Source organism: Pogona vitticeps, chromosome 6 (genome assembly GCF_051106095.1).
Source record: "Pogona vitticeps strain Pit_001003342236 chromosome 6, PviZW2.1, whole genome shotgun sequence".
Lineage (NCBI taxonomy): Eukaryota > Metazoa > Chordata > Lepidosauria > Squamata > Agamidae > Pogona > Pogona vitticeps.
In genome coordinates, this window is record NC_135788.1 from 36,222,352 (window position 1) to 36,248,608 (window position 26,257).

Here is a 26,257-nt window from a genome sequence, read left to right on the forward strand (position 1 = left end):
TAGCAAGTAGAGACAAGAGGGCCTTCTTAAATGGGGTGCTTACTCGCATCCCTACTTTTTAACCTTTATATTAATAACATTTTAACAGCTTTAAACCATCCAGATCATCCCCCCCTCAATTGGGAACTATAAGATTGCAAGCGTTATATATGTTGATGATATTGTATTATTATCTATGAATAAAAAGGTACTTAAATAGCTTAAATAAGAGTCCCCAGATAGTTTAAATCTATGTTACTCCAACACTAAGACGTAACTGTAAGTTGAAAGCTGGAGGGTAATCAAATTGTAAAGAAGCAGAAAGTTGATTTGTTATCGTAGCATGAACAGATTGGATGATTGTATACTTTGTGTTCTCCTACCCCCCCAACCCTTTTTCTTCCCCCCTACTCCCTTTTACCCTTTGTATTTTCTACCTTATTCGTAGTTGATGAAAAAAAATATTTAAAAAATTGTGACGGCTTTTAGCTAATACAATAAACTTGAACTTGAACCTTCTTAAATGAATAGTGCAAAGAAACAGAGAAAAATAATAGAAAGGGAAAAACCAGAGATCTGTTTAAAAATTGGAAATATAAAAGGAACATTTTGTGCAAAGATGGACATGATAAAGGAAAAAATGGTAGGGACCTAACAGAAGCAGAAGAAATCAAGAAGAGGTGACAAGAATACACAGAGGAATTATACCAGAAAGATTTGCATATCCCGGACAACAAAGAGAGTATGGTTGCTGACCTTGAGCCAGACATCCTGGAGAGTGAAGTCAAGTGGGCCTTAGAGAGCATGGCTAACAACAAGGCTAGTGGAGGTGATGGCTTTCCAGTTGAACTATTTAAAATCTTAAAAGATGACGCTGTTAAGGTGCTACGCTCAATATGCCAGCAAGTCTGGAAACCTCCCAAAGAAGGGCAGTGACAAAGAATGCACCAACTACTGTACAACTGTACTCATTTTACATACTAGGAAGGTTGTGCTCAAAATCCTACAAGGTAAGCTTCAGCAGTATGTGGACCAAGAACTCCCAGAAATACAAGCTGGATTTCGAAGGGGCAGAGGAACTCAAGACCAAATTGCTAACATGCGCTAGATTATGGAGAAAGCCAGAGAGTTCCAGAAAAATGTCTACAGTGGTGCCGCGCTTAACGATTACCCCGCTCCATGATGAATCCGTTTAACGATGAGGTTTTTGTGATCACTTTTGCAATCGCAAAACGATGTTTAAATGGGAAAAATCCACTTGACGGCGATCGGTTCCCTGCTTCGGGAACCAATTTTCGCTAAACGATGATCCAAAAACAGCTGATTGGCAGCTCTCAAAATGGCCGCCCGCTGTGCAAAATGGCTCCACGATGTGTTAAGGATGGATTCCTCGCTATACAGGCACCAGAAAATAGCCACCCTATGGAGGATCTTCGCTGGACGGTGAGGTATTTCGCCCATTGAAACGCATTGAACAGTTTTCAATGCATTTCAATGGGCTTCTTTCGCTTGACGACGATTTCATTCTACAGCGATTTTGCTGGAATGAATTATCGTCGTCAAGCGAGGCACCACTGTACCTCTGCTTCATTGACAACGCAAAAGCCTTTGACTGTGTGGACCACAGCAAACTATGTCAAGTCCTTAAAGAAATGGGAGACTGTGACTACCTTACCTATCTCCTGAGAAATCTATAGGTGGGACAGGAAGCAAGAGTTAGAACTGGATATGGAACAACAGATTGGTTTAAAATTGGAAAAGGAGTACGACATGGTTGTATATTGTCCCCTTGCTCATTTAACTTATATGCAGAATACATCATGCAGAAGGCTGGACTAGAGGAATTGGAAACCAGAATTAAGATTGCTGGAAGAAATATCAACAACCTCAGATATGCAGATGATACCACTCTGATGGTAGAAACTGAGGAGGAATTAAAGAACCTCTTAATGAGGGTGAAAGAGGAGAGCGCCAAAAATAGTGTGAAGCTCAATATGAAAAAAACTAAGATCATGGGCACTGGTCCCATCAGCTCCTGGCAAACAGAAGGGGAAGATATGGAGGCAGTGACAGATTTTACTTTCTTGGGCTCCATGGTCACTGCAGATGGGGACAGCAGCCACAAAATTAAAAGACGCCTGCTTCTTGGGAAGAAAGCAATGACAAACCTCGACAGCATCTTAAAAAGCAGAGACATCAACTTGCCAATAAAGGTCCACGAAGTAAAAGCTATGGTTTTTCCAGCAGCGATGTATGGAAGTGAGAGCTGGGCCATAAAGAAGAATTGATGCTGTGACAAACCCAGACCTACTGGGATATGTCACACAGTTACTAAGCTGCCACCATCCATTCCCTTTAAGAAGTCACACAGACCAGGGATGGATTTTTAAACAATAAAAAGAATAAGGTTTATTTTAAATACACACAGGGAAAAATAAACAATCAGGTGAATAAAATAAAGTAACGTGGCTTATTCTCACTCATACAAGCATACAGTTTGGTTCACCCAGAACCCTTAACTTAAAGCACAGACCCTGAACCTATCAGTTCTGGCTAACCAACAGACACCTGAACCTATCAGGTTGGTACTCTGACACACAGAAGTACCCTGTCTGACACACAGACTCCCACAACAGCTTCTTCTTCCCAGCTGCTGCTTCGTCACATCCCAGTGTCTCTCAGCATCTCTCTTCACCACACACGCTCCACCTATATATACAGTACAGCCCCTCCTCCTGATGTCCCGCCTTCCACTCCCCATAGGATGGAACTTTCCCTCCAAACCCATGACAGACAGGTAACATCAGTGCTGTTATGTAACACCTCCCCTCTTTATAAGTTGTTTTGTAGGGGGAAAGCTAACGTGCTTTTCACCAAAAAACAACCTGGATAAAATACACAACAACAGTTATACATACCATAGCATACTTACTTATACTTACACTCTAAGTTAACCATAGCAAATAGGCATTTAAACATTTACCATATACATTACATCAATTTACCTTTATTCATACAAACCAATTCAAAACCAGGTACATTTAACTTTTTGTTCACCATTATATACACATAGTCCATGTTCTTTCGCCGTCTTCATTCTTCAGGTCTTCTTGATAAGGCGTCAGCAACACAGTTCACTGACCCTCTGACCACCTTCACTTCAAAGTCATAGTCCTGTAGGTTTAAAGCCCACCTCATAAGTTTGCCATTGTGGGTTTTCATTGTCTTTAACCATTGCAATGGTGAATGGTCAGTACACAGAATAAAATGTCTTCCCCAGATGTAAGGCTTGGCCTTCTGGATCGCGTAGACTATGGCCAAACACTCCTTCTCCACGGTTGCCAAATGTCTCTCACCTTTTTGAAGTTTCCTACTCAGGTAGGACACTGGATGTTGGTCACCATTCTCATCCTCCTGGCACAGAACTGCTCCTACCCCGCTGTTAGACGCATCTGTGTAGATGATGAACTCCCGGTCGAAGTCTGGAGCGCGCAGCACAGGATAGTTGATTAACGCCTCCTTCAACCTCTGGAACGCCGCCTCACAGTCGCTGGTCCACGGGATGCGGTCATCAGCCGTCTTCCTCGTCAGATCGGTCAGCGGAGCCGCAATCTCGCTAAACCTCGGGATGAACTTTCTGTAGTAGCCCACCAACCCAAGAAATGATTTGATTTTTTTCTTGGTGTTGGGTCTAGGCCAATCACGAACAGCTTCTATTTTGGCCTCCAGGGGTTTTATCATTCCTCCCCCTACCATGTGACCCAAGTATTTTATTTCTGGGCTACCCAGCTGACACTTGCTGGCCTTTACTGTTAGCCCTGCTGCACTTAACCTCTGCAGCACTAACTCCAGGTGTATCAGGTGATCTTCCCAGGTATTACTGAAGATCCCTATGTCGTCAATGTAGGCCACTGTAAAGTCACTGAGCCCTGCCAAGGTCTGGTCCATCAGCCTTTGGAAGGTGGCTGGTGCATTTCTAAGACCAAAGCTCAGGACTCGAAACTCATAGAGACCAAAAGGGCTGCAAAAGGCAGTCTTTTCTTGATCCCTGGGATCAATTCTTAATTGCCAATATCCCTTTACCAGGTCCAATGATGAGATGAACCGACAACCCCCTATGGTTTCAATCAGGTTGTCTAGCCTGGGCATTGGGTAGGCATCAGGAGTGGTTACACGGTTTAATTTCCTGTAATCAACACAAAACCTAATGCTCCCATCAGGCTTGTCCACAAGGACTATCGGAGAGGACCAAGGACTAGAAGAGGGGACGATTATGTTCTCTCTAAGCATCTCGTCCAGCTCCTTCCGCACCTTGTCCCTATAGGGTCCCGTTACTCGGTATGGGGATACTGCCTGCGGGGGTGCATCCCCTGTGTGGATCCGATGCATCACTCCCTTCACTATCCCCGGCTTGTTGGAAAACACCTGTTGATATTTACTAAGCAGCATTTTTAGTTCTTGCTGCTGGTCTTGGGTGAGTGCAGGACTGATCTTTACCTCCTCTGGGTTGTATTTTACTTCCCCTCTACCCTCCCAGAAGGGTAATTCCGCTTCCTCACTCTCAGCTGCTTTTATCGCAAATAAAACCCTCTGTTCCCCTCTGTAGTAGGGTTTTAGGGCATTCACATGAACCACCCTCCTTGCTTGGTTCTCCTCCTGCTCTATAAGGTAGTTCAGGTCTGACATCTTGGAAATGACCCTATATGGTCCTGCCCATTTGAGCTGCAGTTTATTCTCTCTGCAGGGCCTAAGCCAAAGCACTTCCTCCCCTGGGTCAAAGTGCCTCTCTCTAGCTTTGTGGTCATACCATGTTTTCTGTCTGACCTTCTGAGCTTGCAGGTTTTCTGCTGCCAGCTCTAGATTTCTCCTTAGGTCATTCATCAAGGTGTCTATGTATGTCACAACGTCTTGTGGGTCATCCTGGGTGATCTGCTCCCAATTTTGTTTGATCAAATCAAGGGGCCCTTTCGCCCCTAAGTGTGCAGCAGACATGTCAGAGTGACCCCTTTGTAAGATCATGGGGCGATACTTTTCAGGTACCACCAGCTGACTTCTGATCCCATCTCCCCCTTTTGAGATATTCCTCAGGGTCTCCCTATATAAAATCCCCTTTTTCTCCAGAAATCTCACTGGGGTTTCAGGTGTTAGCTGGGCGTCAGTCACCTGTTCAAAACACTTTTGGAGAGTGGCGTCTGCCTTTTGCTCCTGTCCAAATCTGCTGTCTGTGGTTAAGGTTTCCACCACAGCTTCTGAACTCCCCTCTGCTTCCGTCTCTGGCTCACCATTACCCCCCTGAACTGTCCCTGTGGTGGCTTGTGAGCGTGTAATCACTAGCACCCGTTTCACATGTTCAGCCAGGTCATTTCCCACGAGCACGGCTGCTGGCAGAGTCGATGAAATCGCTAGCCGCCAATCTCCCCTCCAGCCTTGAAAGTTGACAGGTACCTCTGCTACTGGCAGAGAGATTACCTGCCCCTCAATCCCTGCCACCTTTATGCTCTCATTTGGGATTATAAACTCCCTAGGAATAATATCTGGATGGCACAGGGTTACCTGGGAACAAGTGTCCCGCAGCCCCCTATACTGACGGTCAAGTATTCCTACGTCCACCCCTGCTGTCTCAAACAACTGAGAATCTGTTTTTATCAGCAAGCAGCGCTTTACCTCCACAAGAGGACCATTTTCCTCAGCCTGATCAGCAGCGGTAGCTGTTCCAGACTGAGTAGCCATGGCAACAGGCTCCCTCAGTGACAACGAGTCTTGCTCTTTCTGGACACAGAACACAGCTTTTGGCTTGGTCCCACTAGACTCCTGAGGCACCATTCCTTTTAGCTGCTTTAATTTCTCACAATCTGAGATTAGATGACCCTTTCCCTGACGGAAATAACATTTTCTGGTGTATTTTGATTCTCTCTCATCTTGTTTTGCTTTTCCCTCCAAAATCTGAGGTCTTGGTTTCATGTCTGAGGGCTTCCCTTCACCATGGGCCCCTCCCCCTTGCTGGCTTTTCCCTGGTCCCTGAGAGTACTTGCTGTAGGTTTCTTTGGGTTTACCTACAGATTTCCCCTCACCCAAGGGCTTTCTTATTTGGGAAATAAAATCTGCGATCTCTGCGGCTGCTGCCACAGATTTCGGTTTCCTTTCCCTCACCTGGAATTTCAATTCCCCATGCAGGACTGAATAGAACTGTTCCAGTGCTATCAAGTCTTTAAGCTGCTCATAGGTCTCTGTCCCTTCCTGCGATAGCCATTTCTCAAGCAGCCTCACCAATTGGGCCCCCACTTGGGTAAAAGTCTGCTCTGGCTTCTTGGTGAGGGACCTGAATCTTTGTCTCAGCTGCTCTGCATTTATCCCATGTCTGGCAAACACCAGTTTTTTAAATTCTGCAAAATCTTTCATCAGTTCCTCAGGCATCTCGGCATAAACCTCAGCCAGGCTACCACTGATTAAAGACCGCATGATGGTCATCTTCTCAGTTTCCCTCACTGAGAAGTCCACAAACGCTCTTTCCACTAAGGAAAAGAACACCTCGGGACAATCTCCCTTGTGGTACACAGGGAATTTCTTCAGGTCAGCCTTAGACAATTGGCCTCCCTCAGAATCCCTATTGTTATTATTGTTCTGGTTCATCAGTTCCAGTTTTCTTAATTCAAACGCCATTTTCTCTCTCTCCAATCTTTCCTCCCTCTCCATTCTCTCTCTCTCTAATTCAAATTGCCGCTGTTTCTCTCTTTCCCTTTCCTCCATTTCCCTCACCCTCAGTTCATGCTGTTGGGCTATGAGTATTTTTCTAAGTTCTGGGTTCTGCTCTCCTGTGCTGTCACCTTGCACTGAGCCAAATTCATCCTCAGAACCTTGGTCAATCTGGGGGTCTTTCACATCACTCATTTCTGCCATCTGGCTTCGAGTCAAGGGCATAATCCCCCCTCAGAACAGGCTGCTTTAAAAAGTCAAGCCTCAAAATAAAACGACCACTTTTTTTCCTTCTTGCCTCAGAACCAGCTCTCCCTAGAGATTGCTGCTGTTCTTCAGCACTAACTTGCAACAGTATCGAGTCAGAGCCTACCCCCCTCTGCTGGGCCTCTCAGCTGGCAAGCTAGATCACTGTTACTACGCAGTTTTGCCTCAGCTTTTTCCCGCCAAAACTAGGCTGCCTCAGAGCACCTTAATCTAAGTCTCCCCAGTTGGCACGTTCTTCCACTAGTGCACCTCCCCGTGAGGTACACCTAGAAGATTACCTACGCGCCTCAGACTGTCCCTGACTAGACCCCCCTTGCTCTGGGCACACCTGCCAAGGCTTTGCTGGACCACTGGACAACTGGACCAGTCGTATCCCACACGCTGGACACCAATCAATGTGACAAACCCAGACCTACTGGGATATGTCACACAGTTACTAAGCTGCCACCAACCATTCCCTTTAAGAAGTCACACAGACCAGGGATGGATTTTTAAACAATAAAAAGAATAAGGTTTATTTTAAATACACACAGGGAAAAATAAACAATCAGGTGAATAAAATAAAGTAACGTGGCTTATTCTCACTCATACAAGCATACAGTTTGGTTCACCCAGAACCCTTAACTTAAAGCACAGACCCTGAACCTATCAGTTCTGGCTAACCAACAGACACCTGAACCTATCAGGTTGGTACTCTGACACACAGAAGTACCCTGTCTGACACACAGACTCCCACAACAGCTTCTTCTTCCCAGCTGCTGCTTCGTCACATCCCAGTGTCTCTCAGCATCTCTCTTCACCACACACGCTCCACCTATATATACAGTACAGCCCCTCCTCCTGATGTCCCGCCTTCCACTCCCCATAGGATGGAACTTTCCCTCCAAACCCATGACAGACAGGTAACATCAGTGCTGTTATGTAACAGATGCTTCTGAATTGTGATGCTGGAGTAGACTCTTGAGAGTCCCCTGGACTGCAAGGAAAACAAACCTATCCATTCTGAAGGAAATCAACCCTGAACGCTCACTGGAAGGACAGATCTAGAAGCTGAGGCTCCAATACTTTGGCCATCTCATGAGAAGAGAAGACTCCCTGGAAAACACCCTGATGTTTGGAAAGTGTGAAGGCAAGAGAAGGGGATGACAGAGGATAAGATAGTTGGACAGTGTCACCAAAGCTACCAACATGACTTTGACCCAACTCCGGGAGGCAGTGAAAGACAGGAGGGCCTGGTGTGTTCTGGTTCATGGGGTCGCAAAAAGTCGGACATGACTTAACGACTAAACAACAACAACAAAAGAAAGTGCTGTCCTCTGAAGATGCCGGCCACAGAGACTGGGGAAACATTAGGAAGAACAACCTTCAGAACACGGCCAAAGAGCCCGAAAAACCCATAACAACCAACAAAAGAAACCTTGGCTTATACTGAGTCCACTGAAATGGGTTTTAAACACATGTGCATATTTTAGCTCAGCTGCCTCTCTCTAGATTCTTGTCCTGTTATTTTTCTTCTCCAGAATGGCAACTTTCAGGTCTTGTGCAGAGTGTGCATGTAAATTAAAGTGATTCGAAACAGGTTTTCATGCACTAACATTTCTGATGTCTGATTTGTGTCCATTAATTTCTTTTGTGCAGAGAATGATCTGTTTGTCTTATGTAGAGTACAGAAGACCACAGTTGGCAAAAATTAGCATAGCAGTTAAAGTATAGCAGTTAATCTTTAAGGTGCCACATTTTTGTCTTCTTTCTTTATTTTTCTTTTGGTTTTGCCTGATAATGAAACATCTTTGTGATCTCTAAAACTGCACTTCAACATATTAGAAATTAGGACGTGAGACACAACTTTCAAGGGGAAAGGGTGCGTGCAAAAGAACATCTCCTACAAGGATAAGGAAATTAATGTGTCGCTAATGAGCAGAAAAGCCTTCAGGTCAAATGGAAAGTATGTGAACAGCCTTCCAATCATTATAGAGTAGAAGGGTGTGATATTTGCTGAAATCGCAGTGGAAAGTGGTGCTTAAAGCTTTCCTTCCCAGGACCTTTTTGAAATCAAATCAGGACTGCCCTCTCAAAAAGACATACACCATGTCTTTTTCTCCTATGGTGGGGGATTCTCCAGGGTGTGACAGCCACCAGCAGTCATTAACACACCTCCTGCATTTAATCTAGGTTGACCATAAAGATACCAATAGCATTGAAATACATAGAGCCATGCATAAAGTGCAGGAATGGCAAAGTACCCACCTTATATATGAACTGTAACTACAGTGGTGCCTCACATTACGGTGTTAATTCGTTCCAGCGAAATCGCTGTAGAACAAAAACATCGTAAAGCGAAATTAAAAAGCCCATAGAAATGCATTAAAACCCGATTAATGCGTTCCTATGGGCTTGAAACTCACCGTCCAGCGAAGATACTCCATAGCACGGCCATTTTCACTGCCTGTGCAGCGAGGAATCTGTCCCAGAATAAAGCGGGTGGCCTTTTTTTTAATCCGGCGGCCATTATGAAACCGCCAATCAGCTGTAGGAAAATCATCGTTTTGCGAGAATCGAAATTCCCCCACAGGAAACATCGTTTTGAAATCGCTTTTGCAATCGCAAAAACTTCGTCGTCATGCGATTTCATCGTAAAACGGAGCCCCCGTTAAGCGAGGCACCACTGTACTGCTGATTCAGGAAACAGGAGTAGAAACAAGAATAGTGATATAAATGGGTGCTGCTATAAAAAATAAGAAAAGTAACAGAAAATTGTGTTGCTATAAATTCATGCAGCTCTGCCTGTTAATCACACAATCTTTTTAGCACATCATGAACACATTCTACTTCCATGAAATTACAGTTTTCTCTGAGGAAACACTAAGAATATGCATTAAAAACCTAAAAGTCATGAAAGGGCCTATCTAGTACAGCATTTTGTCCTTATGGTGGCCAAACACATGCCAACAGGCAACCCTTTTTTCACACAGATCCACAAATATACTTCAACTGATCTGTGTCTACATCAGGTATGTGCAACTTTTGAGGTTCTAAGGGTTATTTCTCTTTCCCTCCACCACTGCAATTGCCCCACTGGGGGAGAACCTTCAATCCAAAATGGCAAATGCTATACAGTGGGGTCTTGACTTGAGAACTTAATCCGTATTGGAAGGCAGTTCTCAAGTCAAAAAGTTCTCAAGTCAAATCTGCATTTTCCATAGGAATGCATTGAAAACCATTTAATCCGTATCTGCTCTTTTCCGTCCATAGAAACTAATGAGAAGCTGCTATTCCGCCTTCTGCCACTAGAGGGGGATATTTTGTTTCTTTTTTTCTTAGGCCAAGAAAGGTTAAGGGAAGGCAGGGAAAATACAGTCCAGGCAAGTACAGTACAAGGCAGCCTGAAGACCGTCTCCCAATCCACTCTCTAAACGCTGGAAGGAGTGAGGAAGCAGACAGGCACCCTTTTCACTGGCCAACAGTTAACTGAAAGTTCACTTTTTGCACTTTCCCTGCCTCCCACGTGGGTTTTTTCAGTTCTTAACTCAAATCTAAGTACTTAAGTCAAGTCAATATTTTCCTATGAGAGTGGTTCTTAAGTCAAAATGTTCTTAACTCAAGCCGTTCTTAAGTCAAGACCCCACTGTAATTCCTCCATTCTGTTTTAAGGGCCTGTTTTAAGGCAAAGGCTTTTTCTAGAAAGGGGGAAAGACCAGCTTCAGGGGAGGAGGTGATTTGCAATTTTTGAGCAAATTATTTCTTTCCCAGAGCATCAGGAGTTGGGGGTTCGAAGGACATTGGGGGCCCTTGAGCAGCACACAACGCATACCTTCATATTCCTGGTCTTTGTACACTGCAAGGAGTACATTTAGAGTACAATGCAAACTAGAGATGGGGGTATTCGTATTTCTATACGAATACCCCTGCACAGGTGGAAATAATGAGGGTCTGGCCCCATGGGGCCAGACTGTCCACTCACAATTTCACCGCTGACGCCAGCTCTGTGGCGGCTTTCTATCACACTGTTCTCTGCAATGAATTAGCCACTCTCCAACCTAGCAGAGAGGCTTGTCATCCCGCCTCCTGCCAGGAGTGGGTAATCAATTGCGGACAACAGCGCGATAGGAAGGTCTGATGAGCTCGCGTCAGTGGCAAAATTGTGAGTGGACAGTCTGGCCCCATGGGGCTGGATCCTCATTATTTCCACCTGTGCGGGGATATTTGTCTATGAATATGAATAGCCCCATCTCTAATGCAGATACATTTTAAGATGTTATTCTGATTATAAAGCCACACACGCCACATAATAAATTGTTGTTTTATCTCCTTCTTTTAATCCAACCATTTGTGAAAAAGAAATAAAAAGTTTTAAGTAAAAAGCTTTCTGTAAAACCTAACATCCCATCAATCTGCTGTTTGGTAAAGAATCAAGCTGGGAAGATGCAGTGAAATTGACTCAGGCATTATATAAGGAAGTGTCTATAACAGAATCAATGACATATTCCAACCGATAAAAAAAAAAACATGGTGGATAAAAATCAATGATTTTTTTATAAAAATCAAATTAATTTAAATCATTATTTAAATCAAAAATTGATTTTTATTTGAATTGTTGAAAAATCTGATTTTTAAAAATTTAAATTGTAATTTAAAGCATGATTTAAATTAATTTGAATTAAATCAAAACTATTGTAAAAAAAGGCATACCAACGAAAACTGACATACATCACACCACTTCACATCTATGTGGAAGAGGGCAATAAATCCATGTCCCCATACCAGAAAGGGGATCGTCCAGATTTTAGCTTTTAAAAATGACCTCCCTACATACAGTCAAATTACTATATTGGCTAGAAAAACTTGCCAAATTATACTGGATCACGGATGCAGTTCTCCATCCAACAAATAATATCCATGCAGAAGCCTATTTCTGCAAATTAGATGCCCCTCCTTGGATACAGTGATCTGAGTTTGTAAAGCTTGCTTTGCAGCAATATAGCCCTGCTCTGCATGCAAAACTCCCATCTGCGCATCCATGGCCTGCAATCAATTTGTGCAATCATTTTAAGTAATTGTTCATTAGTATTTCCTCTGCAAGGCAGACCAATGTATTAAATTCTTAGCCTCTGCTTTGAACAAATTAAAACTGAACTTCACTATATAATAAAACTGAGTTAAAGAAAAAAAACAGAGCTGCTAATTTCCTCATCCAATCAGTGCTGCAATACTAAATATCTACACAAACAACTGGAAATAGCTTTCAAAAGAGGCATACTTCCATGCCTCACACTGCATACATTTACTGTTTCAGAGAAGCGCTGCGATATGCAGACACAAAGTTACAGCTAAATTTCATCTGCAAGCATTCTGAAAGTACTGGGGGTGAGCTTATAAGACCCTAAAATAAAAGGAAATAAATACATGTCATCATGGGTTGTTCAGGATAAGAGGAAGGAGAGGGGAGGGAACCTACTGTAGTTTCACATATGCTTTTTTGACCTCATGCCGTGACCCTCATACCAGCATTCAGCAGCTGCAGGTCATGACCTCACAAATTAGCATCATGAAAATAAGGGCCATTTCAGGTTCAGCTTTAGAACAGGCCACTGTATCAGCCGGCTTTTAACGAGACTATAAAGGTCTGTTTCAATTTATCCACTAAAAGAGAATAGCACACCAAATCTGGTTTCCCATTGCAGTATTTTAGATATTGTTTCCACAGGCTGAACTCAGAAAAGAAAGGGCTGGAAAAAACAGAAAGCAAATTGTCTTCATTACACTGCTTTTAGAGAGAAAACCCCACACACTTTTTACTTATTCATATATGTTGTAATATACTTTTGCTATTTAATAAACATATACTGGATTTCAGTATTATTTATTCAGTAATAATTCAGCTTATGCTGAAACACTCATTTCATTTGTAGTTCATATTAGACATATTATCTTAACCTAATGCTAAAGCAATTAATCCAGTCATTAAATATTTTAGGCTTGTTCTGGTAGTGGTAAATTCTTTTTCATTTACTCAACAGAGAAAGTTGACAAAAGAGGAAAAATTGAAAGCTTTATTTTTTCCAGCAGGGGGCGCTAAAAACCTCAGACACAAAAGATCCAACGTGTGCAGATTATAGACATTTGAATTTGGGGAGGGTTATATGCACATTTGATTAAATAACCCTATTATTAGTTAGGAAGCCACTCAATTAGTAATTTTTAAACCACATGCAGATAGGAAGTTGTAGGCTTACCTCTTTCGGTAAATTCTTGAGGGTAGCTACAGAAGAGGAAGTGGGGATAAGAAATAGAGAATACTGTTAAATATTTTAAATGACTTAATGAAAATAGACAGGCAAAGACTCTTTAGATATTTTACATTTCATTATGTTATCCAGAAAACATATTCGAAGTTTTAAAAGAACTTCCATGGGGTTAAAATTTGTATGTTTATAATGAACAGAAACAATAAGCCACATCTATATCAAGTTAGGATCCACATAAGTTTGTATTTTTTTTTAATGTATTAATTTGAAAAACCGGTGTTTCAGACTTTATTTATTTAAGTTGTCTCAGAAAACTTAAATATATAGTCTCAGAAGTCTTTCATTAAGGTCCTCTTGTTATATAGTTTGAATACCATACCACAGACATACTATTTATCGCTGTGAAATACAGTACCATATTCCACACTTCATTTGTTTTATTTTTAAGGGGGGAAAAACAGCTTTGGAAAAAAAAACCAGGAAAAAACTGTTTCCCAGTTTTACTATTTTTTCCCAGGCCTTCCCATCTGTAGTTTTGACAAATGCATACAAATAAGAAAGATTAATGTTTTACTACATTCTGATGAAAGTAATTACATGAAACCTTATGACTTTTATTGTACTAGAGTGAAGGTGCCTGTGTAAGTAATACTGCTAACACAGAGAATAAAAGAGAAAAACAAACCCTCAAGAGCCACTCATGTGAGCACAGAACAAGGCATATTTGCATACCACAGCCTTCCCAAAACTCTTGCCTTCCAGATGTGTGTAGGGCACTGTCCTATAATGCAGTGGTTCTTAACCTTGGGTTACTCAGGTGTTTTTGGACTGCAACTCCCAGAAGCCTTCACCACCATCTGTGCTGGTTGGGGTTTCTGGGAGCTGCAGTTCAAAAACACCTAAGTAACCCAAGGTTAAGAACCACTGCTACAATGGTTAGAATCCTGATTGTTTAGTCATTATATAACATTACACCTATGTAAATGTACCAAGGCAAAGAGGACTCCACAATTGGTCACGTGGTTTCCCATTTTGACTGTGCAATAAGCCTGCAGAAGTGCTTCACGAATAGCACTTCTGCCCTGGCATGATAAGCGCCACTGCTTGTGTAATGATGAGTTATTGAAATGTAGTTGCTCAACAGGATTTCAGCCACTGCGACATCCAAGGGAGATCATTCTCCCAAGCAAGTGATTCCACCAGTGCTGTGCTCCTAAACTACAAATCTTCCCTAGGCCCTGCCATGGTCTCCGGTCAGCATGTGCACAAATTCAGCCAACTTTTAAAACATATGGAACAGATCCACAGACGATGGGGCTATCAGTGTTTTCTAATCTTGATGCATATACTCCCACTGTTCGAAAGGATGGGCAGAAGGGTACTGTTACAGTGATCCTTTCATCTTTGTGGACTTCTCTCAGGCTATCGGATAGCCACTGTGTGATAACAATGCAAAATAACTAGGCCTTTGGTCTCAGATAGCATGGCTGCTCTTATATTCACAGCCAATAGATTGGGATCATAGAGGATGTACTCCAAATTATTTGGAAGGCACCAGATTGTGGAGGCCTGTTACATGGCTAGAACTGATCAGTTGAGATGGATCAACCCAACTGCCTGAAATTTTGGACTCTTAGGCATGACTCTGGTTCTGGATGGAAAAGCAAAGTTTAAGAATTTCAGAACTGGTTTACACATTACATTCACTTCTGTGTAGAGACTAATCCCTGGCAGCTAAGGTACTGTATTTTTCCATGTGTAAAATGACACTTTTTACTTCAATAATTAGACAAAAAATTGAGGGTTGTGTTATACAGTACATGGAAGGCAGCCACTTTTCCCTGCCTCGCGGGCTTAGGAAGTGGGTAAAGCAGCCATGAAACGGTGGCAGGATCAAAGGGGTGTGATCGTGCACATTTTCAAATTTGAGGGTTAGAAAAGGGCAAGTCGTCTTATACATTGGGTCATCTTATAAACAGAAAAATACAGTAAGCACACAACAACTAGAAGTACAGACTGGTTTCACTGTAACAGGTATAACTCGGGGCCTTTATCATACCCCTTGTCTCCTGTCACCCAGGAACCCTTTATCCTCTAAGCAATTAGAATATACTATTTGCCAGCACTAAGTGTCACATCTGAAGCACAGCCACTAGTCCATAACAGGTGGAACACAAAGACAACATTTTCACGACTAGAAGCAAGTAACAGCAACAAATCACATTTACAGTGATCACCGACCGCTACCTCTGTGTACAGCCTAATTCATACAATTATTCTTCCTAGCAGCCAAATGCCTCTTTATACAATCATGTGGAAAAAGAAGAAGTACAGTTTGCAGGTATGGCCTAGCCCAGTGATTCTCAAACTTTACTTTAAATATTTTGGACTTTGGATTCTAAAATCCCTGACCATTTGTCATGCTGGTGAACTGAACCAAAAACAACAAGGGCCAAAGGTGGAGAACTACTAAACTAGCCCATGAGAATAGCTGGGTGAGGGTTTCCTGCATAGAACGAAATTCTTTCAAATACCAGCCCCATTTACATAAAGACCGTCGAAATCTTAGTCTGTTCTTGAAGAATGCTTCATTTTTCAGTAAACAATATTTCACAAGTAAGACTGCATGCCAAAACTTCTCTAGGCAAATAATCTGTCTACGTTGGGTGCACCAAGACCTCTGACATTCCTAATTTCTGGGAATGGGAATACTAACTGAGCAATTTCAATGTGTACGTCCGAGACGTGTTGGATACTTGAGTGTCATGCTGGTCTCTACACAATTCCCATAGCTGAAAAGTGCTGACACAGGGCAAGCTATTTTGCTCAAACTGCTGGTATTCTATGCTGAATATTGGGAGTCCCCAGAAAAACAGGTTTCCAAGCTTGAAATGCAGGTCCCTACTATTTCAATTCACTCTTAGAAACCTATGTAGTTTAGAAACTCTGAAGTCGCGTATCTATTTCTAGTTTAAATACCTATAATCTTATTATCAAACTGCCACATGTTTTTATTCTAATAGAAGCTCACATGCTCGTCAAAAGTCAGCAGATGTAATCAAGCCACCCATGAACCTTTCCCTTTTGCAGTCTGCTCCAAGTGGTTTGCAAGGAAAACCAAACATTTCCAAAAAGTGGGGCAAAAATGCACAGGAGAAAACGAGGGAAAGATATTAAAAATCCCTTCAAGTTTGCTGATCTTCTATAGAAAAACATCTAATTGATAGTTAATCCTGAGCATTTTTACATAACTACTGTTGGTGCTGTGGTAAATTCTGACGCTCAGGCATGATAATCCCCATAGACATACTTCAAAAGAGAGCCAAATAATGCAGAAAGTTGTTTTGATACATCACAACAAACCAGTTCTGGCTGCTTCCATCTCCACCAGTACCAGGTGTTTTGTCAACTAGTCAGAACTGCACTGTTCATGATGTCCAAGCTATCCCACAATACTTTCAAACAGAACAGGTTAATATGTAAGAACAGATTTTTGCTGAGAAAATCCCATTCAGCCCACATCAGCTACAAGCAACCTCACTGTGAAAAGGAAAGCTGGTAAAGGCAATGTAATCATCCTCATTAATCAAAAATTCATAGAACCTGGACTTGCTATATTTGGCAGTTGAGGGCATTTTTCCAAGACCTGTCTAAATATCTCCTACCCCACATTCTGGACACTATTTTTGTAATCCATTCAATATGGAAAATAAAGCCATGCCTTGTCAGTATTTAACTGAGAATGACAGAAGGAAGGCTGTGGTTCATTTCATACCTCATTTTTTTAAGACTGGCTATTCTCAAGCACTCTTGAGAACTTGGGAGAATATTGTTCCAAGTTAGTATTTTAAAATTACAAGTTCATTAAAAGGAACAGATATGGATGAAAGGGAAGGAAATAGATTCCATAGCTTACCATGTTGCAGTTTTTAAAACCATCTGCCCAGCAAAAAAAGTGATAGGTATTCCTTAGAACAATCACTATACATATTATAGGAACATTACAGGTTCAGAAATCAGGGCGCCATCATAAGCAAAATGGGAAGCTGAAGAAAGATGGGACGTTTCTGAACATCCTTTTTGCCATCATTTCATCATTTTTTCAACCATCTTTATTATAGCCATCTGTTTTAATTTATCCTACTAGTTATTATATCTGTTGAATGTTTGTATTATTTTATTCTTATTGTGTTTTAATACTGTGTTGTTTGTCTTCTTGTTGTTAGCCGCCCAGAGTGGCCTGGCTGCTAGATAGTACGGGGTATAAATTGAATAAATAAATAAGTAAATGAGCAAAAACAAACCACAAAACCAAAAACACAGATTCATATGATGAAATAAAAGCAACAACATGACAAGCCCATCCCCCATCCTTGGCCCAAATGAATACTTTCTCCCCATATCACCATGTCAAGTTTAGAAGATTTTACTTTTGTTTAGAATAACAGCAGGTTCTCATGTCACCACACCCTGATAACCTGGGTAAACTTGGAAACAAACTGCTTCAAACCAATCATTTTCAAGAAAAACTAACACAGTTTACTGAGTTTGAATAAAATGGCAAACTCTGGTTAATCTAAATCAAAGCATAAGTTTCCAATTGCCTCACTTTCATGCCAGAGATAAAGTGGAGAATGTTGGGATCCAAGGTTTGCCATGTCCCTTTCTCATAAAACTAAACCATGGTTTAGCATTAACTGAGGGTAACTACTTTTCAAGACCACATTTCAATATCTAAACTGAAAAAATAACTATGACAATAATAACAACAATGAAAGCCTACATCACAGGTTCACTGAAAAAGATCATTAATTTTCTCCACTAAATGTGCTTTATATGTATGTAATTACTTACTTTGACTTGATGTCTTTTATCTTCTTAATCAGAGCATCCTTCTTTTCCTTTGCTTTTCTGGATAAATTTTCTCCTTTTAGGATATCTGATATAAATGTATCAACATCTAAATCACAAAAGAGTAAGAAGAGAAAGAGAGATGAGTCGAAAGGAGAAATGATAATTTTCAGAAGATAAATACCTCTATTATGGCTTTTCTTAATAAGGCAATAATAGCCAAACTATCTAATGGAGTTACTTTATCAGTCCCCGGCATAATATAATTGAAATATATTTCAAACTCTAAATTGGATAGATTTGTTCACTGCTGTGCTTATGCTTAGCACAGCAAATGCTGTTTTGACATTTGCCATCATTAAATGAGCAGAAATCTAACAAGTTTTAATAAACTGTCAAAGTGTGTAAAATATATATATACCCCATTACTTGAGGAATAAAAGCCAGAAGACAATAAAACGCTTTAATGCATATATGATTGCCACAAGATCAAACATCATTTGGCACTTTTATTAACAAAACTCTCTTCTCAGTAGTGACTGCAGACCTCTAGGACCTTTCTCTGTGTTAAGCTAGCCTTAGTTTTTGGAATCTCATGTGTAAACGTTTCACATTAAACTGCTCAGTAACAGCAGTGGAATTAACAGAATCACTCTGTGCACAAGGAGTCCAATACCACAGATCCTGATGAAAGTAAGTTCCAAGGCACACTGATCAATAAAACCTGACAGTAAAATTCTGTTTACAAGAAAAACAAACCATAAAGCTAATGGGCTAAACTCCAATTGTTAGAATAGCTTCTGTATGCCATTATGTTGTTTCTAAATTATGGTGACTGTAATAAAAGTTTTTGAAGTATGTGAGACGTTCAAGGAGCATTTCCCATTGCCACACCTTGCTGTGAGTCTCCATGGCCAAGTGCAAATTTGAACCCAGGCCCCAGGAACACAGATACAGTATATAATATACTGTAGCTCAGAACTGTTAAAATAAACCCGCTGGCTGAAATCTCATACTGTAATGTCACACTGGAGTAAGCCCACTGAATCAATGGGGATTTGGTGAGTCAAATCAACTGATTCAATGGGCCTACTCTAGTTACGACTCACTATGGGATTACAGCCACTGAATGAATGGCACATAAATCAACACTTATTCAACAGATTTGCTCCAGCTAGGACTAACTAACAAGTGGATTAGTTTAATGTTTTCTCGATGTTTTGTAAGTTTCCTTAATCAAAATCCAGATTACACTGAATCCCACTGATTTAAATGGAGCTATCCGACGATTAACTGCAACCTGGATCCATACCTTTGTAATTTTCCTTGAAATTGCAAGATGAAAGAGAGACTCCTAATCTTTTTTTCTAAGTAGGGATGAAGGAAGTTACAGCGGTGCCTCGCTTAACGGGCGCTCCATTTAGCAATGAAATTGTTTAGCAACGACTTTTTTGGACCATTTTTGCGCTTCATTTAGCAATGGTCCCTATGGGTGATTTTTGCTTAGCGATGGCTGGGACCATGCTTCGCTTAGTGATTAAATTTTGGGTCCCCTGTTTCCCTTAACGATGGTTTAAACCACTGGTTCTTAACCTTTGTTACTCAGATGTTTTTGGACAGCAACTCCCAGAAGCCTTCACCATCAGCTCTGCTGGCTGAGGATTCTGGGAGTTGCAGTTCAAAAACACCTGAGTAACAAAGGTTAAGAACCACTGTTTTAAACAACCTCATGTTTGCTGTTTTTTAAATGTTTCACTTAGCAATGTTTCCTATGGCGATTTTCGCTTAAGGATGGCAGTTCGTTCCTATTGGAACAGATTATCCGGTTTTCAATGCATTTCAATGGGAAACCGCGTTTCGCTTAGCGATGAAATCACTTAGCAGCAATTTTTTCAGAACGAATTAACATCACTAAGCGAGGCACCACTGTATAGGGAAAAACATGTGGATGGCCACAATTGCCCATCACTGTTATATAATGTGGCCGTATTCCATACAAAGTTTCTAATGTCTGTCTAATTTGATGCGGCTGGAAATGTACAAAAAAGTAGAGGCAAAGTGATTGAAGGGCTGAAAGTGAAAGAATTTCCATAGAAGAGAAGGGTAATATGTTTGGGAGCTTTTAGAGTAGAAGACAGCAGTGACTGATGGAGGCTAAGAAAAGAGTTTCTAAAATTATGGATGATAATGAAAGACAGGATGGCAAGAAACATTCCCCCCACCACTTCTCTCTGCTACCTAGTTCAAGAACAAGAAGTTGATTGGCAGTAAGCTCAGATCAGTTAAAGGAAAATAATATTCCAACCAACACAACACAGATTTGTGGAATTCACTGCTGCATATGGTGTGTGAGCTTCCGGCTCAGATAGCAGTTTTCAAAAAGTAAAACATATTGACAGGATCCAGAGGTATCATCTGAACTGTATGATGGAACCTCTGTACCAGAGGTGAGGAAATGTTGACCAGAAATAATTTGGCTTATGACCACAATCCCTATCATTCTGATTGGGCCTTCCAGGAGATGAAATTGGAACATTTTTGGCCTACAACTCTCACGAGTTCTAGTTAGCATAATCAATGATGATGGATTATTAAGGCAACAAGCTCAAAAAATCTGAAGGAACACACTGGAGATGCCAAGACCTCATCAACCACAAGAGATTCTAACATCAACATTTTTTCTTCCTACAGAATGGGAAAAGAAATCCCCTCAGGACAAAGAACTATTTTACAGAAAAGGAAGAACTTACAAAGCTAACTGCAGAAATGTGGCTGAGGATGGCACATGTAACGTTTTGTCTAAACAGTAATTTTCTTTCTGTTTTAAACTAAAATATCAGAGAAAGGAACTGAAAAAAGAACTCAAAATTTAACTGCAAAGCAGAATACCTGAAACAAAATACAAACACGCATGGACACAGAATGAGCTTGTGTCAAGATCAGGAGCCTCTTTTTTACATATCAAGATATATATCATTTTGAATAAAATAAACACAACAAAAACTAAATGTTAACCTTCTGTCTATTTAAATTCCTTGAGAGTTAATGAGAAGAAAATCAGTAGAAAGACAAGGCAACCAACCTCATTTTTAATTTTTTTAAAAAGAAAGAAAGAACTTGAGGGAGTACATTAAAAATAGCCTATGTCACTTTTATTACTGATGTAACACTTACTCAAATTTATAGCAAAGACAATTGAGTTATGTCTCAAATACTGTAGGCTATTTCAAGAATGTCAGTGGCTCCCTTTTCTCTTCTTTAACTTCAATGTACCTCATCTCATTTCAATACTGTTTTAATAGATGGTAATTGCAATGATAATCACCTTAAATGATATTCACATAATGATTATATCTTACTCAGTTATCTAGAATTCTACTCTGATGAACATTCATTTTAGTAATGTTCAGACTGGAAATGAGGGACTACAAGAGTTAGGTCTTTATGTTTGAGAACTAAATATGGAAAATATTGTATTCTACCTTGGATAGACTGCATTAACCGAGAGCACAACCAAGAGAAATAAAGAGGACAACCACCATTCTTTCTCACCCTGGCAGCTAAATTAGTTTTATAGAGATGAAATGGGTCATTCATATTAATGATCCATAACTTTGCTCACCTTCTCATTTTATAAAGATTATTGTGCAGAAAAAGTCTGGACTGAGTCTTGAGAACAGAGTGTTGCAGAGAAATTGGCCATCTCCAACCCAACCATTTAAGGTGGATACAAAGAAGGTGACCAGAGAGTTCAGCATCATTCATCATTGCTCTGAATAGTTTGCTAAACTGTGGCCACAGTTTTTAGGCATTATCAAGCCAGGTGCATTTTTAAAGCCCCATTGAACTTAAAAGGCAAGATAAGCATGGAAATCAACAGGAAATTACTTGTCTTTGATTAGATCCCACAGTGAAACATCATTGTTCCATTTCATGTGCTTGCAAAAAACTAATATAAGTTGGTAACGTAACTGACGTTTATGTATGACACAAGGCAAAGATGGGACTGCCTGGAAGATAAATAACCTAATCCTAAATATTCTGAAATAATAAAATATGTACCTATCTATTGGATACCATATAAATATGTTTCAGCTCAAATGACAACATTAACGGGATGTGGGGATGGGGCAGTCTTTAAAGAATTTATGTAAAAAAAAAGATAGCAACTTCTTCACTGTATCTTTCCCAGGCCAGATCTACAAACATTTCTTTGTAAATATGTGCTGAAGGACACTAAATTAGATGAGCTACAGAAGCCGCAGAAAACAGAGTAACACTTAAAAGGCACCCTCTTATCTGCAAGGCTGTCTTGGAAGTCCTAATGTCACTTCACTAGAAATATTGCTGGATCGTTCCAACAGACCACCAGGAGGAACCGTGCTGACAGATATAGCTGCTTCTTCATGGAAGGATAAGATTCCCAGCTAGACGCAAACAGGCTTTCTGATGAAACCCATAACCTGCTCAGTGACACAGATATCCATTCTACAGTACTGTTATCACTTAGTGTGGGCAATCTGCAGCCACAGAAATGTGACTGGAATGCAACTTCCCTTACCCCTTACCAGTGGCATGGTGGCTATGCCTGATGGGAGTTGTAGCACCATTAACAACCAGCCAATCAATAACAAGTAATTTTATTCAGCCCCATCTTTTGTAACTTTTGCTATACACTAAGGATAGGAAATGTGGTCTGCCAGACCTTTTGAACTAAAACTCCCATAGTCAACCATGGACTATGTTGGCTGGGGCTTCTAGGGATTGAAAGACAAAATCTCCATAGGTTGAAGACTCTCCCACCAATAGTATAGCATGAAACAAGTAATCTCCCTTTGCATTCTCAAAGGCTTTCACGGCCAAGATCCGATGGTTGTGATGGGTTTTCCAGGCCGTTTGGCCGTGTTGTTAAGGTTTTTCTTCCTAACATTTTGCCAGTCTTTGTGGCCCAGAACACAGAGTTCTGACTCCTGTCCTGTGAAGATGCCAGCCAGAGACTGGCGAAACATTACAAAGAAAAACCTTAAGAACATGGCCAAACAGCCCAGAAAACTCACAACAACCATAATCTCCCTTTCACTGAGATTTATTTTCTTATTTTTCAACAACATCACACAGATACTAATCCACCGCTTAACATTAAACCAGGTTAATTAGTGTTGCAAAGTATATAATAGCAATACACTGAAAAGACAGGAGAGGTTCCTCTCCTCCATGCTATAAAACTGATTTTCTTTATTTCATCCAAAGCCCCTTGATTTAGACTGCATCAGCACACATGGGAAAGAATTCTCAAAGAATTAGGAGGTGCAGGACTTCTTCCTGAGAAAGTTTGGCAGAAGACATGAACTCAGAAGACCTTCTCCCCTTTGTTCTGTCAACTAGTGCAATCAAATAAATGTTCCAATCAGGTCCCAGTGATTCCAATAATCAGGCAGACAGCTGTGGGCCTGGAAGTCCTGAACTCTTTGGAGCAGGCTTCCATTTCTTCTTTTGGCGCTTGAGAATCATTATTGGTGGCTGCTCCATAATTCAGTGGCTGCTCTATAATCTGGAAGTGTATCATGGTTACAGACTAAATATCTTTTCCAGGAATTCAAAGAATTCTTTCAATATGCAGAAAAACTGCTAGTGTCGACTTCCATTTGTCAAGTCCCAAGAAACATAATACACTCCTGCCAGTTGAATTTTTTTTTAAAAAAGAAAAGTAACTATTGTCTCAGAGTTCATTTTAATAGCTTGAGATCTAAATATGTGCTTTTCTAGCTCAAGGATCCAGGGACAGCATAGGCCTCATTTTCTACCCCTACAGACTGCATCAGCTCCTTTTGGACCTGAAGTGACCAACAGGTCATTTCCTTTTTTAAAAAAGCTGCTCTGGATCATGAAAATGTTCCAGAGGATTATATTAAAATGACAACTAGGTGGAAGAAATCTGTTTTATAAGATGAAAAGCCAAAGTCCAGCTTTTATTTTCAGTTTGTTAAATGGATTACCCACTCACAGACTCAGGGGCATACTGTATACCAAACAAGCCATCATCCCACTATCAAATTCCCATTGACTTTGTTACTAACCAATCATGATCTATATATTTTGATAACATGTACAAATATTTGCCATGTTATCTCTCTCTTATGCTTGAGTAAATGGATTTCACCTATGAAAGCTAACATTGAAATATAACAGTCTTTAAGGTGCCACTATATTTTCGTTTCTTTTAATTTCTTATTTTATTTTTGTTTTGTTTTTATCTATAATATATGTTTGTATTTGCCTTCTGCGCTGGCTAGTGTATACATCAAATAGTATGGATGGTGCAAAATCTTGTCTTATAATATTAAATAACCTTTAACAACATGTTTATATAGACCTTAGAGGGACGTGGTGGCGCTGCAGGTTAAACCACAGAAGCCTCTGTGCTGCAGGGTCAGAAGACCAGCAGTCGTAAAATCAAATCCACGTGACGGAGCAAGCTCCCGTCACTTGTCCTAGCTCCTGCCAACCTAGTAGTTTGAAAGCATGTAAAATGCAAGTATATGAATAGGTACCACCTCGGTGGGAAGGTAATGGCGTTCCGTGTCTAGTTCCGCTGGCCACATGACCACGGAAACTGTATGGACAAACGCTGGCTCTACGGCTTGGAAATGGGGATGAGCACCGTGCCCTAGAGTCGGACATGACTGGACTAAATGTGAAGGGGAAGCTTTACTTTACCCATATATAGACCTTAAGTTGTCTTTACAATAAACATTCATAATGACTAGATTTGAATAAGCAAGGTGAACGCTTAACAGTGTAGTTTGTTGAAAAGTAATCACAAATTAGTATTCCCTACTGGCTATAGGAGCGGGTCCAAACTTCTCAGAATAAAAGTCACACAGTGACCCTAGTTACAAAGACTAAATAGCACCACTGTTGGGAAACATAAATTAACAATTCATCCAAAAACATTTGCAATTGTGGGAGCTGGAATTTGTGGACCCAAGACAGTTGCTTGCAAAAGCAATTAATGCAAATATATTTCAACCAGACCTAGAAGGTGGTTAGAGTATAATTTGCATAATACAGGAAACGCAAGACAGAACTGTCCTTCCCTCTTTCAGCTACATGAAAATAAGTAAGCAAATAAGTAAGCAAGTTTCAAGGCTTCCCCTTTTTTGGTGAAAGATAATTCCGTATTTCTAAACTTTGGGCTTGTATTTCCAGAGCCAGACACACAAAACTCCACAGATATACACACATCAGCCGGTTATGCTAGGAGAAAGTAGTGTTGGTCCAACAAGAGTCAGATGCTCCTGTAAACACTATCAAGCAACTGAGTGTCCCAGAAGCAGTAACCCCATGCTACAACCTCCCATAAACATTTTAACACAGTGGAAGTTTCACACACCAGCATTTCAAATCATGCAAATAAATGTAACGAAAGTGAGGACAAATCACTGAAAGTTCCTACCAAAAATATTAGAAGAAAAAGTATTAGAACATAAAGTAGCACTGCACGAGCAAAATTCTAGCAGGCACGCCCACATGCAATCGGGCATCTTTTGGAACCAAACCTTCCTCTAAATAACCTTCAAGACAACTTTTATTTCCTGAAAAACTGAGATCAGGATTGCCTAGGGACAATCGGGAGGTGGGAAGCATATTTTTTCTAACTTTTATTTATTATTACACCTGGGGAAACTCCGCTCCCAAATTTATGCTCTCCATTAGAATGTTTCGGATTATTGAAACACCCATAATCCCCAGGCCCCATTCCTATCTCCTCCAAGTTCTCCCTCCTACCTCCCGACCCATCATGCACTCAAGCAACCGCACCTGTCTTCCTCCAAACTCTCCCTCCCCCCCCCCACTCCTCACTCCTACTCGCGACTCATCTTGCAGGGACTCCCTCCCAAGCCGCCCTGGGCATCTTCACCTGCGAGGAAGCCGCTGATCTCCACGGGGATAACAGGGGACCCGTTCATGGTGAACGAGGTGATCGCGCGGGGAACAGCTGAAGTGAAGGGAGGGAAAGAGGAAACGGCATAGCCCCGCCCCCTCGGCCGGCTCCGGGAAGCCACTCAAGAAACCACAACAGAAGGCGGGGCTACGCTCTCAGTCGGCTCTTACGCTTCTCCTCCTTGCCCCGCCTATTAAGTTGTGTTGCGCATGCGCACTCCCTTGTCGAGGGACACGATTATCTGTTTCTATGGTTACAGCCGAGCTTGCCCTCCTCC

The 26,257-nt window shown here is 41.0% G+C and overlaps 2 protein-coding genes across 4 annotated transcripts in view; both read right to left on the bottom strand.

Moving 5' to 3' along the window:
- Nucleotides 1-26,230, bottom strand: part of SKAP2 (src kinase associated phosphoprotein 2) — a 137,861-nt gene extending 111,631 nt beyond the window's left edge. For all 3 annotated transcript variants that reach the window (XR_012088315.2, XR_012088317.2, XM_020780691.3), the window contains exons 1-3: nt 25,957-26,230; nt 18,039-18,144; nt 13,173-13,198 (exon numbers count right to left, since the gene is read on the bottom strand). Coding sequence is in view for 1 of the 3 variants with exons in the window: in XM_020780691.3 (XP_020636350.3) it covers nt 13,173-13,198; nt 18,039-18,144; nt 25,957-26,005 (181 nt within the window). In the remaining 2 variants the exon portion in view is untranslated. The remainder of the gene's footprint in view (nt 1-13,172; nt 13,199-18,038; nt 18,145-25,956) is intronic.
- LOC144583456 (uncharacterized) overlaps nt 2,753-26,257 on the bottom strand; it is a 119,421-nt gene continuing 95,916 nt past the window's right edge. The window contains exon 2 of the mRNA XM_078377225.1: nt 2,753-6,953. Coding sequence (XP_078233351.1) covers nt 3,073-6,897 — 3,825 coding nt within the window. The 5' untranslated portion in view covers nt 6,898-6,953 and the 3' untranslated portion in view covers nt 2,753-3,072. The remainder of the gene's footprint in view (nt 6,954-26,257) is intronic.